Source organism: Narcine bancroftii, chromosome 11, assembly GCF_036971445.1.
Source record: "Narcine bancroftii isolate sNarBan1 chromosome 11, sNarBan1.hap1, whole genome shotgun sequence".
NCBI lineage: Eukaryota > Metazoa > Chordata > Chondrichthyes > Torpediniformes > Narcinidae > Narcine > Narcine bancroftii.
In genome coordinates this window covers 23,997,349-24,014,088 of record NC_091479.1, presented here as the reverse complement: position 1 = coordinate 24,014,088, position 16,740 = coordinate 23,997,349, and the positions used below count along the sequence as shown (strand labels likewise).

General features: G+C 39.7%; 1 protein-coding gene across 6 annotated transcripts in view; it reads left to right on the top strand.

Annotated features, from left to right (window-relative positions):
• vps13c (vacuolar protein sorting 13 homolog C) overlaps nt 1-16,740 on the top strand; it is a 425,868-nt gene that overhangs the window by 197,547 nt on the left and 211,581 nt on the right. For all 6 annotated transcript variants that reach the window (XR_011346402.1, XM_069902927.1, XM_069902926.1 and 3 more), the window contains 5 exons: nt 948-1,095; nt 3,817-3,928; nt 4,762-4,898; nt 8,301-8,457; nt 8,954-9,033. Coding sequence is in view for 5 of the 6 variants with exons in the window: in XM_069902927.1 (XP_069759028.1) it covers nt 948-1,095; nt 3,817-3,928; nt 4,762-4,898; nt 8,301-8,457; nt 8,954-9,033 (634 nt within the window). In the remaining variant the exon portion in view is untranslated. The remainder of the gene's footprint in view (nt 1-947; nt 1,096-3,816; nt 3,929-4,761; nt 4,899-8,300; nt 8,458-8,953; nt 9,034-16,740) is intronic.

The following is a 16,740-nucleotide window of genomic DNA, read 5'->3' as shown; positions in this document are numbered from 1 at the left end:
CGGAAATTGGAACTAGTGTCGAGTAGCTTAGTGTAGATTTACAGAACACTTTTGATGGGCCTAGTGGCTTGCTTCTGTTCCTTTGTATTGTGACACTCTCTGTTTGCAAAACCACATGACCCTCTTAGAACAGCAAATTCCCTTCCAGACAATATGTGGCTCCGACAAGCTCTTTCACCTGTTGCCTTTTTGTAAACAACAATCAATTAGTGAAGTCTCTTGAGCACTCTTCAAAGCTCTTGCAAAGGCTATGGGACCGATATGTCTAGCATTAGCAGAGATCCAGTATTTCAAATAAGATCTGTTTTAAAGTGTTTGTATGTGACCTACAACTAACAAACCTTTCCCAATTTATCTCCCCAAAACATATCTATATACTCCGTCACAGTAGATTGCTCAGGGTCAGGAGCATGTTGTGATGAGGGGCCCAAGATGCTGGTGAGCGAGCAGGTGGACAATGGCAGGCTCAGTGATTGACAACTGATGCTGTCATAGAGATATCGATATCTGTGCTGTCAGTAGGTCATGCATTCTGGATATTCAATCAAGATCTTAGAACAATCGAACATTACAGCACAGAAAATAGGCCCTTCAACCCTTCTTGTCAGCACTGCACTATTATTCTGTCTAGTCGCACTGGCCTGCACCCAGTCCATAGCCCTCCATGCCCCTCCAATCTATGTACCTTTCACATTTTTCTTAAATGTTAAAATTGTGTCTCCATTCACCACTTCAGCTGGCACCTCGTTTCATACCCCCACTACTCTCTATGTGAAGAATTTCCCCCTCATGTTCCCCCTAACCTTAACCCATGTCCTCAGTGGAAAAAGCTTACTTGCATTTACTCTCTCTATACCCATCTTAAGTTGTGAAAAGTAATGAGCTACTTTAAAATAGTTGAATTGAACGATTATCTTTTTGATTGACCAGTATTTTTTTTCCTACAGGACAGTACTGCAGACCAGAACACCTCAGGCTGACATTGAATTCTTGCAGCCCATCAACTTGCAGCTGACAGTACAGAGGAATTTGGCGGCAGGCTGGTATCACAAAATCCCCAGCGTGGAAATCAAAGGAGATTTGAAAACTATTAATGTGAGAAAGGCTTGTTATGTGAACATTTCATTGTGCTTTTATGCTAAAGGTCTTCATATGAGCTTGGACACAGGCAGCAATGCTTTAAATGATATCAGTGCCAGATGATACTTGATAATAGTATTCTTAAGATATTTTTTGCTCCAACTATCAGGAAGTTGATGTGGTGTTTCCTTTTTCCACACTCCCAAGTGTGGCAGAGCTATATTAACAACATATTGAAAATAAACAGTTGTATCTAGTCACTGCCACCGTGACAGTAGGATGTAGTGTATCAGTAGACATTTGCCTTTGTAGTACCCGCTGCTTATTGTGTGTCCTCCTCTGGGAATACTTCATTTGAAATTTTGTTTAGATGTGTTCTTGCTTCACCTGTCTTCAATGTTGATGCTTTTCTTGCAGCTCATTACAGTGTTAATATAAAAGCACAGGGAAAAGGAGAAGGAGTCACCCGACTGGCCCTTTGGGCCTGCTCTGCCATTCAATAAACTTATGGCTAATCTGACTGTGGACAGCACCACCTACCTCCTTTTCTCAATAACCCTTAATTCCTCTTCTATGCAAAGAGCTAATTCTGTATTAAATATATTAAATGACGCTCCCTTTATTTCTTCCTCGGACACAGAATTTCACTGATTTGCTGCTCTTTGGGAAATTCTTTAGCTCTATTCTAAATCTTCTCCATTGAATCTTGAGGCTATTTCCTCTGGTTTCCAGCCTCACTTGCCAGCAGAAACGTTTCCTGGCTTTATCTTATCTATCCCTTTTATAGTTTTCGTATTCTACTCAATTCCATCAAATATCATCACAGGTGACTTGAATCTTTCCTCATAGACAAACTCCATCATCTCTGCAATCAAGCTGGAACAGAAGGAGGCCACTAGGCCCATCGAGTGTTTTCTGTAAATCTACACTAAGCTCCAAAGCCAATATAACTTTCTTAATTAAGGAGCATAGAAATGCACCAACTCCTGCAGGTGCGGCTTTACCAGTATACTGAACGGATGCTGGAGAAACTCCCTGCTCTTACATGTAAACCCTCTAGCAATGAAGACTGACAGTTTGTTTGCCTTCTTGATTACCTGATGCACCTGCAAACTCATGTTTTGTGATTCATGCACAGGCACTCCCAAGTCCTTCTGCACAATTTTTAATCATTTAAATAATAATCTCATCGACTATTTTTCTTCCAAAATGGATTCCCTCCCATTTACCAACATTGTGTTCCATTTGCCAGGCTCTTGCCCACTCACTAAACCTACCTCTATCTCTGTGTATCCTGGACACAGCGGGCTTTTCTAATCTGTTTAGTGTTATCAGCAAAATTAGAGACGCTGCACTTGATCCTCTCTTCCAAATTATTAATATATATCATGAACAGTTGCGGGCCCAGCACTGATCACTGTGACACTCTGCTCTCCAATTAAAGAAACATCCAGTTTCCAAACACTCTGCCTTTTATTGATTCACCAATCCTCCATCCATGCTAATACTTTTCCCTCAACTTCATCCATCCTCATCTTTTGAATAAGCTTTTTGTCTAACACCTGTTCCCCTCTATCCAATGCGCTCGTTACATCCTCAAAAAACACCAGTAAATTTGTCAAACATGACCTGCAATTCTGATGCAACAATTTCTTCCATAATTATAACTTAAAGCATTTCCCTAGTACAGACATTAAACCAATTGACTTATAATTGCCTGCCCTTTATGCCCACATGCATGCACGCGCACGCACGCACACACACGTTTATGTGCATATGTATATTTGTGCAACATCTAAATGGTTGGGAAAAGTAGTGCAAAATTGTACTTAAAAGTCTATTTGAGTAAAACACAAGAGTTTACAAATGCTACGGTTGTAGTAAAAACACAGAAATTTGGTGAATCTGAGCAGGCCTTGCACCTTCCATAGGAGGTAAGGATACGTAATCAACATTTCAGGCCTGAGCCCTTCTCGAGGTATGCACATTAAGCTACAAGCATGGTCATTGGAGGATATTTTTTCTCGTTGCATATGACAACCTTTTCTTTGCTGGAGTGAAAGCTTCCACATATTTGCAATTTCTGTCCTCATTGGTGTGTCGTCTCCAAGGTATCCAAAATTTATTCCATTTGTGTAACTGAGGCTTAAGCAACCTCAGTGGGGTGGAAAGATAAAAGTTGTGGGGAATGCCCTCTTACGTTAATCTGGAGAGCAGAGTGTCACAGTGATCAGTGCTGGGCCCGCAACTATTCATGATATATATTAATAATTTGGAAGAGAGGATCAAGTGCAGCGTCTCTAATTTTTCATTGAAAATGAGACAAAATTTTAGGGGATGTACTGTTCTCTTTATCACAGTTATATGTAAGCAATTCACCGGCAGCACGGTAAAGATAGCAGTTAGCGCCACGCTGTTGCAATGCCACTGACCAGGTTCTGCAAGGAGTTTGTGTGCTCTTCCAGTGTGTGTGTGGGTGGGCTCTGGTTTCCTCCTATCCTTTAAAACATACGTAGGTTAATTGGATGTATTGGGTGGCATGGGCTTGTGAGCTGGAAGGGCCTGTGCTCTATGTCTAAATTTAAATTTTAAAAAATTTAAATGGGGAAGACTGGATTAAAAAATTGTCTTGCATCCATCACAAGTGGTTTTGTTAACAATCCTGAACAAGTTGTCATATTTCTGAAAATGTCTGTCCTTTGGTGGCCTGTTGTTCAACTTGCTGCTCTGTTTCAGGTTGCACTCAGTGAGGAAGACATAACTGTTCTGATGAAGGTCATTGAGCAAAACCTCGGTGAAGGCAGCAAAAAGCCAAGTTCAGGGAAAGCATTGAAGGATGAAAGAAAAAGTAATCAAATATTTGCTTGATATTCACTTCCTGAGGAAACCTTGAAGGTTTCGCAATCAAAATAAAGCCAGTGAACTATGAACAATGATATTGATCCACATGTGTTTAATTTCCAGTCATCTGTGAGGAGAGCCATTAGATGCGTCCTGATCAGGCACTTAGAATATAGAACAATACGGTACAGGCCCTTGGGCCCTCGATGTTGTACCGATCCATACATTCCATCCTAAAAAAAAGTACTAAACCCATAAACCCTCTATTTCTCTTTCATCCATGTGTCTGTCTATGAGTGTCTTAAATGCCCCCATTGTGTCAGCCTCCACCACTAATCCCAGGCATTCCAGGTACCCACAACTCTAATCTTGTACAATTCTTGTTGCTTCTGGATTAACAATAAAAGACATCAGTAGATAATGTTTTACAGTTAGAACATTCTACTGAGGAACAATGCCTGACCCAGAACTCTAACTTAACTGTCCAATGCTTTATTAGAAGTATTTGGTTGTTAAGTCTAAAATCCATTACATTAATGTCTGTAATTGAACAATTTCTTCAAGTCTGTCTCCATACTGGTTAATTTCCACTTTTTATTCAACTAATTTAAAAACAGCAATGCTGTGCTTATTTTGCTTTTATTTAGAAAGTGTGAAGTACTCCTTGACCTGATAAAAATATGCAAGGTTGAAGTCAGTGACAAGTGTGGCTCTGAACATCTAAACAAAGAAATTACACCTTACAAAGAGACACTTTCTGAGCAAACACATTGTTGCTATATTAATAAGATGAATTTCAATATTTTATTTACTAATACTCTTTGTTTCATGACTAAACAGAAGATCCCATGGAGTCAGCCAGATCAGGGAAAATCATGGCACCTGGCATCTCAGCAGCTGATCACCTGATGGAGATAATGAAAGGAGGTATGCCAAATGATGTTACCAATGTCCAGCTGAACTTCGAAATCACAGAGGTGAGTTGTGGTTTCTGAGTCTGAAAGGTAAAAACTTTTTTAAGAAGGTGCACAAAATCAAATTTGTTCTGGAAGCCCATTAATTGCGATTCTTGTCTAAGCTTGCAGCTGCCTTGAAACGAGAGGATGTTCCATTTGATGCCAGTAGAGGAAAAGAGAACTTATTGTGACAGAGTATATCGATATGTTTTGGGAGATAAATTGGGAAAGGTTTGTTAGAGTAAATTACATATAAACACTTGTAGGTTGAGTTCATATTACTTGAACTACTGGAGTTCTGCTTATGCTAGACATATCAGCTCCACAGCTTTTGCAAGAGCTTTGGAGGTGCTCAAGAGACTTCACTAATGGATTGTTGTTTACAAAAGGTAACAGATGAAAGATCTTGTTGGAGCTTCAGATTGTCTGGAAGAGAACTTGTTGTTCCAAGAGGGTCATGTGGGTTTACAAGCAGAGAGAGTCAAACATGCTTTCTCTCAGAGAGAGAGACACACACACACACAGTTTTACAGCTAGCAGAAGTAGCTGGGACTGGAAAGCCCCATTTGTAAGACATCCTGGTCAAATCCCTTGTGGTTCATGCAAGAGGAGAGGACTGGGTGTCTAATGTTTCACTTGGAATGTGCAAAAGAAAGGAACTCTGTGGTGACCTGAAAGAAAGAGGATATCATCTGGAGAACCCTGAAGGGGGCAAGTTTCGTCAGCAAGACACTGAAGTGGCTGATGGAAGTAAATCAGTTGTGGGTGTCCTGGAACAACACATCTCTCTCTAAAAACCAACAAAGACCTTCCTGAGCGGTAACCATTTACCTTTCGAGCACCAAAGCCTGGTGAACTTTATAAATGTCAAATTCTGTGCGCACTATAAGAATTGCCTGCAACCAGTGAACTTGGAGGAATGAGAAGTGAGATTGGGCTGTGAACCAAAGAACTTTGCTGAACTTACACACACATTACATACACGTGTGCATAGAATTAGAAGGGGGTTAAGTTAGGTTAGTTAAGTCAATAGTGATAAGTTAAAGTGTGATTCTGTTTTCATGTTTAAAGAATTAAAAGCAATATTTAAGTTACCATTGGTCTTGGTGACTATCTATTGCTGCTGGGTTTATGGGTCCTCTGGCCTCGTAATATTATTAAGCAACTAAATAGGTTATGAGCTGTAAGTGCCTGTTGTTTTTCTTCTTGTGTGATTTTGAACTTGGACCCACTGGGGAAAACTAACAACCAGAATTTTAATGGGCAAGTTGCTGCAGAAACTACTTTCTGGGCTATTTTTGCAGTGAGAAACACTGAATGATGGTCATAATCTTACAGCAAATGCACAGGATCAATAAGAAGCATCTGGACAAACTGTGGCAGAAACCTGAGTGGGGCCTGGTCAGCTGTGCAATCACTCACAGATGCTTTGCCTCCAGTGGAAGAGCCAGGGCGTGCTGCTCTATTCGATATGCAGCTTTCTGCCGAGATTTGTAAGCCTTAGATGGATCTTGACAGTGAAGAGAAGAGCACAAGAGTTGCTGGAGGGACTCAGCAGGTCAGGGGAAATGGACAATTGGGCAGTCACCATTTTGACTCGGATGAGAAGGAGAGATGGCGAAGCTGAAAGAGAAGTTAGGCGAAGAGCTAGGGAGGGGCCATGTGGTTGTGGGATACTGGATAAATGAGAGTGGGACTAGGGGAGAGACCACTGGTGGGGAGGAGGTGGTGATAGATTAAGGATAGATGGACCATGGAGAGAGGACTTCTGCTTGACCCATGTTTTGTTCGATTATGTTGATCAAGGCACCAAAGGAACTAACTTGTTTCCCATTCTTTGAATTATGTCCAAGCCTTTAACGTCCAGCCAAAACCAATTAACAAGTCATTTGGATAATGATGGTACCTCCATAAACATTGCACTCTGTTGCAACCACATGAAAGTATCAAACTTAATTAAGCACTGGGCAATTATTGTGGTGGCCAGTGAAACCTGGAGTCATGTGGGTTCATGCGATGCATCAGAGTCTCTTATAAAGTTTTGATCTGGCAGCGCAGTTAGCGCAAAGCTGTTAAAATGCCAGCGATCCGGATGTGCATTGAGGGTTCAAATCCCGCGCTGTCTGTGAGGAGTTTGTGTGTTCTCCCCGTGTCTCAGTGGGCTTTCACTCGGGGCTCTGGTTTACCCCACCATTCAAAACGTATCGGGGATGTAGGCTTATTGGATGTAATTGGGTGGCATGGACTCATGTACCAAAATGGCCTGTTACTGTGCTGCATGTCTAAATAAATAAATAAATACTTGTTTTTATTTTGTCAATTTATTTAGATTTATTATTGTCCCAAGTACCAGGATGCAGTGAGAAGCTTTCTTTGAACTGCCATTCAAAGGGTAGCAAAGAATCACGATTTTGCAAGCAAAACAAGAAAAATCAAAGACCCTTCAGGGAGTTGTTCAGATTATGTTACTTCCCCTGCTCAGTTCCTAGCTCTGAATCCCTGGACTTGTCGCCATTGACCACGGAGCATGACTTCTCTAGCCCCACCACCTCCTGACTTCATTACTCCTGCCTTGGCCCCTGCCACAGTGGTGTTCAGCCCCCTGTGTACTTCTCAGCATGGCTCTCACATGAATGATAAGAGCTGGTGACACAACAGCTTCTCGACTTAACCTCCTCTCCCATAGTTGCGACTGCCCTGGAATTAACATCATGGAATACTGCAGCACAGTAAAGCCCTTCAGCCCATGATGTTGTGCTGACCTATGGAACCTACTCCACAACAATCTAATCCCTCCCTACTTCATACCTATAACCCTCTATTTTTCTGACATCCATGTGCCTATCTAAGAGTCGTTTGACTGTCCCTATTGTATCAGCCTCCACCATCACCTCCTTCAATGCATGCCAAGCACTCACCCTTCTCTGTGTAAGTAAAAAAAACTTACTTCTAACATCTCCCCTAAGCTTTCCTCCACTCACCTTAAACAGATGTCATGTGGTATTTGCTATTTGTCACCCTGAGAAAAAGTTGCAGGCTGTTCACCTTATTTAAGCCCCCTCATAATCTTATATTAACTCACCTCTTATCCTTCATCATTCCAAAGAGAAAAACCCTTAATCTGACAACCTTGCTTCATTAGACATGCTCTCCCATCCAGTCAACATCATTCCCATTGTTTAAAAGATCACTTAAGTTGTGCTTTACTGGGTAATTTTTTTTCTGGCAGTATCACAGTTAAACCCTAGAGTGAAAAAGTTGACAAGACTATAAGGAGGCATTTTCTACTTAGCATCAATTCTTAATTTGATGACACCGATAGATTAATCATTTCTGCACAGGACCACAGTGAACATTAAGAGAGTTAATTAAAAACAAAACTGTTTTCAGCATATTGTTGAGCCTATTTTGTTGTGATTTCAGGTCACAGTAGAATTGACAAAAAAAATTAACGAACAGAAGAATACATTTCTCGTGTTTCATGTGGTTCAGTTGGGAACTGAAACCAAAATGAGAAACCATGATTTGAGTGCAACGGCTTACTTGAAGAAGATTCGTTTGAACTGCTGTGAATTTCTAGGTAGGACAAACGTCTGAAAAGATCTCAAGATAAGTTATGTTGAGGGTGAGAAAAGTTAATTGCTGTTATACAAGTCCAAGCATTTTGATATGCTCACCTCAGCCACATTCAGTACCATGTTGTGCTTTGAGTACCGAATGGACTTGTTCTACAAGTCATAGAATTGTACATTGCATCAACAAAAATCTTTTTGTTCATGTGCCCTGATCCCATTTGCATGCATTATGACTGCATCATTTCCTGTCCCGTCGATTCAAACTTTGTGAATATTTCTATGCTCCTTTCATGTACTATTTAAATACGTCAGTTAAAAAAAAGTTAGACTATTTACAAATGAGGAGTTGAAATATTTTTGACTATTTAATGTAGATAAATGTTATCATATTTTTACTCAATTATGGACTTCTGAATTTTATTCTTATTGATTGAAAATTCATCCATGCAGTTAGGCCCGATATTCTCAAAGTAATACCTGGTACTTTTTATTCTGTTGTAGATTCAAATAACAAACCACTTAACTTGATCAGTTCTTCAGACAAACCTGGAGCTGATCTTCTAAAAGTGCAGTATATCAAGGTAATGTTATATTTTTCATACCAAACAGCTAGCTGCAGTAATCAAATGCATTTAGGTTGAAACCAACAACTGGAAACACTGAGAAAGCCAGACAGGGTCTGTGTATTGGAATTGAAAATGTTAGTAAAGAGGTGAGCTGCTTGAGATAGGATGGTGACAGAATTGTACAGTAACACACATACTATCTCAATAAGGGTGATAAACGCTTGATAATCATAGCTAATGTGTAGGAGGAATGGAAATCAAAAGGATTAAGGAGTAAAGAGTCAGCAGGGCTTTGTCAAGGGAAGGTCGCGCCTTAAGTCTAATTGAGTTTTTTTGAGGAGGTAACAAAAGAAATTGATAAGGGTAGGGTGGTACATGTGGTCTACGTGGATTGCCAGTGAAACCTTGGCTGTGGATAAAAAAATTGGCTTGCAGGAAGAAAGCAGAGAGTAGTAGCAAAGGAAAGTATTCTTCCTGGAGGTCAGTGACTAGTGGAGGGGCCACAAGGATCTGTTATGGGACCCCTGCTCTTTGTGATTTTTATAAATGACCTGGATGAAGAGGCGGAAAAATGGGTCAGTAAGTTTGTGAATGACATGAAGGTTGGAGGAGTTGTGGATGGAGCTGAAGGTTGTCGAAGGTTACAAGAGGATATACACAGAATGCAGAGCTGGGCAGAAAAGTGGCAGTTGGATTTCAATCCGGATAAGTGTGAGGTAGGTGATGCATTTTGGAAGGACTAACCAGAAGGCTGAACACAGGGTTAATGGTCAATTACTTAGGAGTGCAGATGAACAAAAGGACCTTGATATCCAAATCTATTCGTTCCTCAAGGTCGCTAAACAGGTTGATAGGATAGTTTAGAAGGCCTATGGGATGCTGGGATTCATTAATAGGGGGATTGAGTTCAGGAGTAGAGAAGTCATACTGCAACTCTACAAATCTCTGGTAAGACCACACTTCGAGGATTGTGTTCAATTTTTGTCACCTCATTATAGGAAGAATGTGGAAGCTATAGAAAGGGTGCAAATGAGATTTACCAGGATGTTGCCTGGATTGGGAAACAAGTCTTTTGAGGCAAAGTTAGCAGAGCTGGGACTTTTCTCTTTGGAGCGTAGAAGGATGAGAGCAGACTTGATAGAGGTCTACAAGGTTATGAGAGACATAGATAGGGTGGACGGCCAGTTCCTGTTTCCCAGGGCAGAATCAACAAAGACCAGAGGACATATGTACAAAGTTAAGGGAGGGAAGTTTAGGGGAGACCCCAGGGGTAAGTTTTTTTTCTGGAGAGAACTGTGGGGGCCTGGAATGCTTTGCCAGGGATGGTGGTGGGAGTTGAAACATTGGGGGTATTTAAGAGACTCTTAGACAGGCACATGGATGAAAGAAAAATAGAGGGTTTTGGGGTGGGGAGGGTTTAGTACTTTATTAGGAAGAAATATATGGGTCAGCACATTATTGAGGGCCGAAGGGCCTGGATTGTGCTGAATTGTTCTATGAAAAGAAATTCTGAATTTCATGACTTGTTCATGACGATAAATCCTGATTCTGAACTAGAAAGGTGCAGAGAACAGCAGGTGATGGAAATCTGCAGTCGTGAAAACACAGAAATGCTGGGGGAACTCAGCCGGATTTGCAGCATCCATAGGAGGTAAAGATATATTACCGACGTTTCGGACCCGAGACCTCCTTTAAGCAAAAAGCAGGCAGGCGTCTTAATTAAAGACTGGAAAAGCAAATGAGCTTGTCAGGAAAGGCTGATTATATGAAATTGTTCTGCGTCGGTCTCAAGTTTTGCAACATTTCCAGGTGTTGTTCTATGAGTTTACAATGAAATAATGGAAAAGGACCATAATATGAATAGACAATTAAGGTGGACACGTTTGGTTCTTTTCCTATTCTGGCATTCCCTTTGATCTGACCACTGCTCCAACTGGCTGAAATTATACACCTCCATTCCTCGTACTGAAGGCCTCAAAGCTCTTTGTTACTTTCTCGACAATAGAACCAACTAGTCCCCCTCCATCGCCACCCTCCTCCCGGTGGCAGAACTTGTCCTCGCCCTCAATAACTTCGAATCATCCCACTTTTTCCAAGTCAGAAGCATAGCTATGGGTACCGGCATGGGCCCCATCTGTACCTGCCTTTTTGTTGGTTACATGGCGCAATCCATGCTACAAGCTGACACAGGTAAGATTCCTCAACTCTTCTTCTGCTATATCGGCGACTATTTTGGTGCTACCTCATGCACCCACGATGAGCTCGTTGACCTCATCCACTTTGCTGGCAGTTTGCACCCTGACTGCAAATTCAATTGGTCCATTTCTAGCAACACTCTCCCTTTTTTGATCTCTTTGTCACCATCTTGGGAGACAAACTCTCAACAGACATTTTTAAAAATAACTTGGAAAAAGGGCTTAGCCCTGAGATGCCTAATATATCTTTACTTCCTGTGGATGCCGAGAAACCACCAGCATTTCTGTGTTTTTGTTACAATCACAGTGTCTGCAACTTTTCTGTTTCTCACTGAAATTTATACTTTATTGTTTTCACATTTTTCCAGTGTTGAAGTAAGTAAGAAGTGAGCTTTAACGTGTTTCTCTGTCTGAAGATGTTGTCACACCTGCTGAGCATCCCCAACATTTTCTGCCATAGGTGTCTGAATAAAAAGGTAGGGGGTGGGGCAGGAGGGAGGAAGGGGCAGGGGGAGGAGCACGGGTCAGCAGGTTAGACGTCATTGGTAGATGTAGATGGAGGGCGAATGAAAAAAAGCCGAGAAGTGATGGGAGGAAGGTGCAACTCTGAATGGAGAGAGAAAGGAAGGGAGTGGAGAAGCTGGAGGAAAGGAGACAGAGGGATAGGGAAGGAGAGACCTTCGGGGAGGGGATCTAACTGAAAGTGGAGGTTAATGTTAATGCTACTTGGTTGGAGAGTGGCCAGACAGAATATTAAGTATTGCTCCTTTAATTTTTGAGTAGTCTTGCTTTAGCAGTGCATGTGGCCCTGGAAAGACATGTTGAGATGGGAATAATGGAATTAAAATTGTTGGCTCCTGGGAGGTCACTGTTATTGCAGCAGACAGAGCGAGGATGCAGAACCAAACGTCTCCAAGCCAAAGTCACACATCTCCTCTCCTACTCCCTCCCCCACTTGCCTGTTTTTTCCTCATATCTTGACCAAGGGCACAGACCCAAAACGAAGGTTACTTTTAATGCTGTGTGACCTGCTGAGTATTGCACTACAACTCGAGTGCCTGCAGATTTTCTCGTTGAACTCCTAGCAGCACTGGAGGAGTCACGTGATGGAGTAGTGGCCGGACGGTGAAGTCCAGCCCTCTCCAGAAAAGTCGGGAAAAACAAGAGAAAATACAAAGGCACAGAAATAAAAGTTAAAGAAAAGTGAGTATAAAGGTGGAAAGAAGATGGCGACAAAAAAAGAAAAATCAAAATCAACGGTAAGAAGAGAGGAAGAGAAGACAAAGGAGGAAGAAAGAGAAGGCCTTACCTGTCCGAAGAGGCCCGATGTGGAGAGAGAAACCCGCTTCCTCAGGTCGGTAGAAATAGGACTACAACAATGGCTCGCAGAGCCGAGTAAAAGTGCGCAACCGCACATGAAAAAAAACACACCGACGGGAGGGGGGACCAGCTGGGGAGTCGATCTCCACAGCCGGCAACGACAGCTGCAGAACACCTGCAGCAAGAAGAGACCACAGAAGACAATGAAAACAAGAAAGAAGAGAAGAAAAGGGCAACAAAGAAACAACAGATGGCCAACCCAGAGGAAGAAGAAGAGGAAGAGTACAGTGAATTAGAAGAAGGGAAAAGCAAGATAAAGGATATACTTTCTCTTGTTAGAGGATACATGGAGTCATTTAAAGAATGGCAAACACAGGAATTTAATGATTTAAGAAGAAGAATAAACAACACAGAAGAGAAAGTGAATAAAATAGATATGATCTTAACAGAAATGGGAAAGAAAATGGACAAGATGGAAGAGCGGGAAGTAGCAGCAGAAATGGAGGTAGAAGACTTAAAAAAGAAATTAGAGGAATCTAATAAAAAAACTAAAGAGACACAAGAACTACTAGCTCAAAAAATAGATATAATGGAAAATTATAACAGAAGAAATAACATAAAGATAGTGGGCCTTAAGGAAGATGAAGAAGGCAAGAATATGAGGGAGTTTAGAAAAGAGTGGATCCCTAAGACCCTAGGATGTCCAGAACTACAGCAAGAAATGGAAATAGAAAGGGCACATGGAGCATTGGCCTCTAAACCACAACCACAACAAAAACCAAGATCTATTTTAGTAAAATTCCTAAGATATACTACAAGAGAAAAGGTACTGGAGAAAACAATGGAAAAAGTAAGAGAGGGCAACAAACCACTGGAGTATAAAGGGCAAAAAATCTTCATTTATCCAGATATAAGTTTTGAACTCCTAAAGAAGAGAAAAGAGTTCAATACAGCAAAGGCGATTTTATGGAAGAAAGGGTATAAATTTATACTAAAGCATCCAGCGGTATTGAAAATATTTATTCCAGGACAACAAAACAGACTATTCTCGGATCCAGAAGAAGCACGAAAATTTGCAGAACAATTACAAAAATAGACTGAGGGATGAAGACGGGTAATGAGAGTAAAAATGATCACGATTGATATGTATGTGGGTAAAGACAAAAATAGACTGAGGGATGAAGACGGGTAATGAGAGTAAAAATGATCACGATTGATATGTATGCGGGTAAAGAGGTATAAGAGTGAATAGAGACAATGTGCATACGTGAATGTATCTGTACTTAGAGGAAAATATAGATAGTATAGACAAGAATTAATAAGGGAAGGTAATGGAATAGAGAGAATAAGGAGGGAATTAAAAGAGTGACCTTTGTGACATATGAAAAGTGAAATCTTTTCTGGGGGGGGCTGGGTGGGGGGAAATAACGGTCACTGCAAAATCAGTTGACGCTTGCGAGTGGATTCGCAAATCCAAATGGAGAGGGGAGATGTGGTTATCCGACAAGGGATAAAGGACAACTCAGGAGGGGAAGGGGAGATTGGGGATAAAGAAGATAGAAATAGGAGAATAAGGAAAATGTTGGATGTTGTAGGAATGTTGTCTTATAAAGAGTTGAAAATAAGAAAACAGAAATGGAAAAGGAGGAAAGGTAATGATGGAAAAATGGAAAGAGAAGATAAACAAAATATAAAATGGCTACGCTGAACTATATGACTCTAAATATTAATGGAATACATAACCAAATTAAAAGGAAGAAACTACTAAATTTACTGAAAAAGGAAAAAATTGATATAGCATTTGTCCAAGAAACACACTTAACTGAATTGGAGCACAAGAAATTAAAGAGAGATTGGGTAGGACATGTAACAGCAGCATCGTATAATTCAAAAGCAAGAGGAGTGGCTATATTAATTAGTAAAAAGGTGCCATTTAAAATAGAAGAGGAAATAATAGATCCAGCAGGGAGATATGTTATGATAAAATGTCAGATATATTCGGAGTTTTGGAATCTACTTAATATATATTCACCTAACAAGAAGATCAAAAGTTTATGCAAGATATCTTTTTGAAGGTAGCTAATACGCAAGGGAACATACTAATAGGAGGGGATTTCAACCTGAATTTGGATCCAAATATGGATAAAACGGGGAAAAAAATTAACAGGAAGAACAAAGTAACCAAATTTATAATTAAATTAATGCAAGAAATGAAACTTTTGGATATATGGAGGAAACAAAACCCAAAAGAAAAGGAATACTCATACTACTCGGCTAGACATAAAACATACTCAAGAATAGACCTATTTTTGTTATCAGCTAGTATGCAAGATAGAGTAAGAAAAACAGAATATAAAGCGAGAATGCTATCGGACTATTCACTCTTAATATTGACAGTAAAGCTAGAGGACATCCCTCCAAGAATGTATAGATGGAGATTAAACCCCAAGCTACTTAAAAGACAGGATTTTAGAGAATTTATTGAAAAACAATTAAAAATGTATTTTGAAGTAAATACGGAATCAGTGGAAGATAAGTTTATACTATGGGACGCAATGAAAGCATTCATTAGAGGGCAAATAATAAGTTATGTCACCAAGATGAAGAAGGACTATAATCAGGAAACAGAGCAGTTGGAAAGGGAAATAGTAAACATAGAAAAAAAATTAGCAATGAAGGAAGATACAACTAAAAGAAGAGAATTGGCGGATAAAAAAATAAAATATGAAACATTACAAACATATAAGGTAGAGAAGAATATAATGAAGACAAAACAGAAATATTATGAACTAGGTGAAAAATCGCGCAAAATCCTAGCATGGCAGCTTAAGACAGAGCAAGCTAAGAAAATGGTATTGGCATCAAGGAAAAAAGACAAATAAATTACATATAATCCAAAAGGAATTAAGGAAAACTTTAGAGAATTCTATGAACAATTATACCGAACTGAAAACGAAGGGAAAGAAGGGAAAATAGATGAATTTTTGACTAAAATTGAACTACCAAAACTACAAATAGAGGAACAAAATAAATTAACAGAACCATTTGGAACAGTAGAAATACAAGAGATAATAAAAAAATTACCAAATAATAAGACACCAGGAGAGGATGGATTTCCAATAGAATTCTACAAAACATTTAAAGACTTATTAATACCGCCCCTCCTGGATGTAATCAACCAGATTGATGAGACACAAAACTTACCAGATTCATGTAAAACAGCAATAATTACAGTAATACTAAAACAAGGGAAAGATCCACTCTCACCAGCGTCATATAGACCAATATCTTTGCTAAACACAGATTATAAGATAATAGCTAAACTATTAGCAAACAGATTAGCAGAACAGGTACCGAAAATGGTAAATTTAGACCAAACTGGATTTATCAAAAAAAGACGCACAACAGACAATATTTGTAAATTTATTAACTTAATTCATGCAGTAGAAGGGAATAAAGCACCTACAGTAGCAGTTGCTTTAGACGCAGAGAAGGCCTTCGACAGAGTAGAATGGAATTATTTGTTCAAAGTATTGCAAAAATTCAGTTTACCGGAGAAGTATATTAATTGGATTAAAGCATTATATAAGGGACCGTTAGTGAAAGTGACAGTAAATGGACATGTATCAAAGCAATTTAACTTAAGCAGGTCAACGCAGCAGGGATGCCCACTATCACCTTTATTGTTTGCGCTAGCTATAGAACCACTAGCAGAATTGATAAGAATAGATAATAATATAAAAGGAATAAAAATAAAAGACAGGGAATATAAAATCAGTCTATTTGTGGATGATGTGATAGTGTACTTAACAGAACCAGAACTATCAATAAAAGAATTATATAAGAAGTTGGAGGAATATGGAGAAGTGTCGGGTTACAAGATAAACGTAAATAAAAGTGAAGCAATGCCTATGAATAATGCGGATTTCTCAAAATTTAAGAAGGAATCTCCATTCAGATGGCAAATGCAGGCAATAAGATACCTAGGTGTACAAATAAACAAAAATCTAGGCCAATTATATAAACTCAATTACAATCCACTAATGAAAAAATTACAGGACGATTTAGAGCATTGGAAAGATCTACCACTAACACTGATAGGAAGGATAAACTGTATTAAAATGAACATTTTTCCAAGGATACTATACTTATTTCAGGCATTGCCAATACAACTGACAGAAAAATTCTTCAAAGAGTTAAAGAAAAT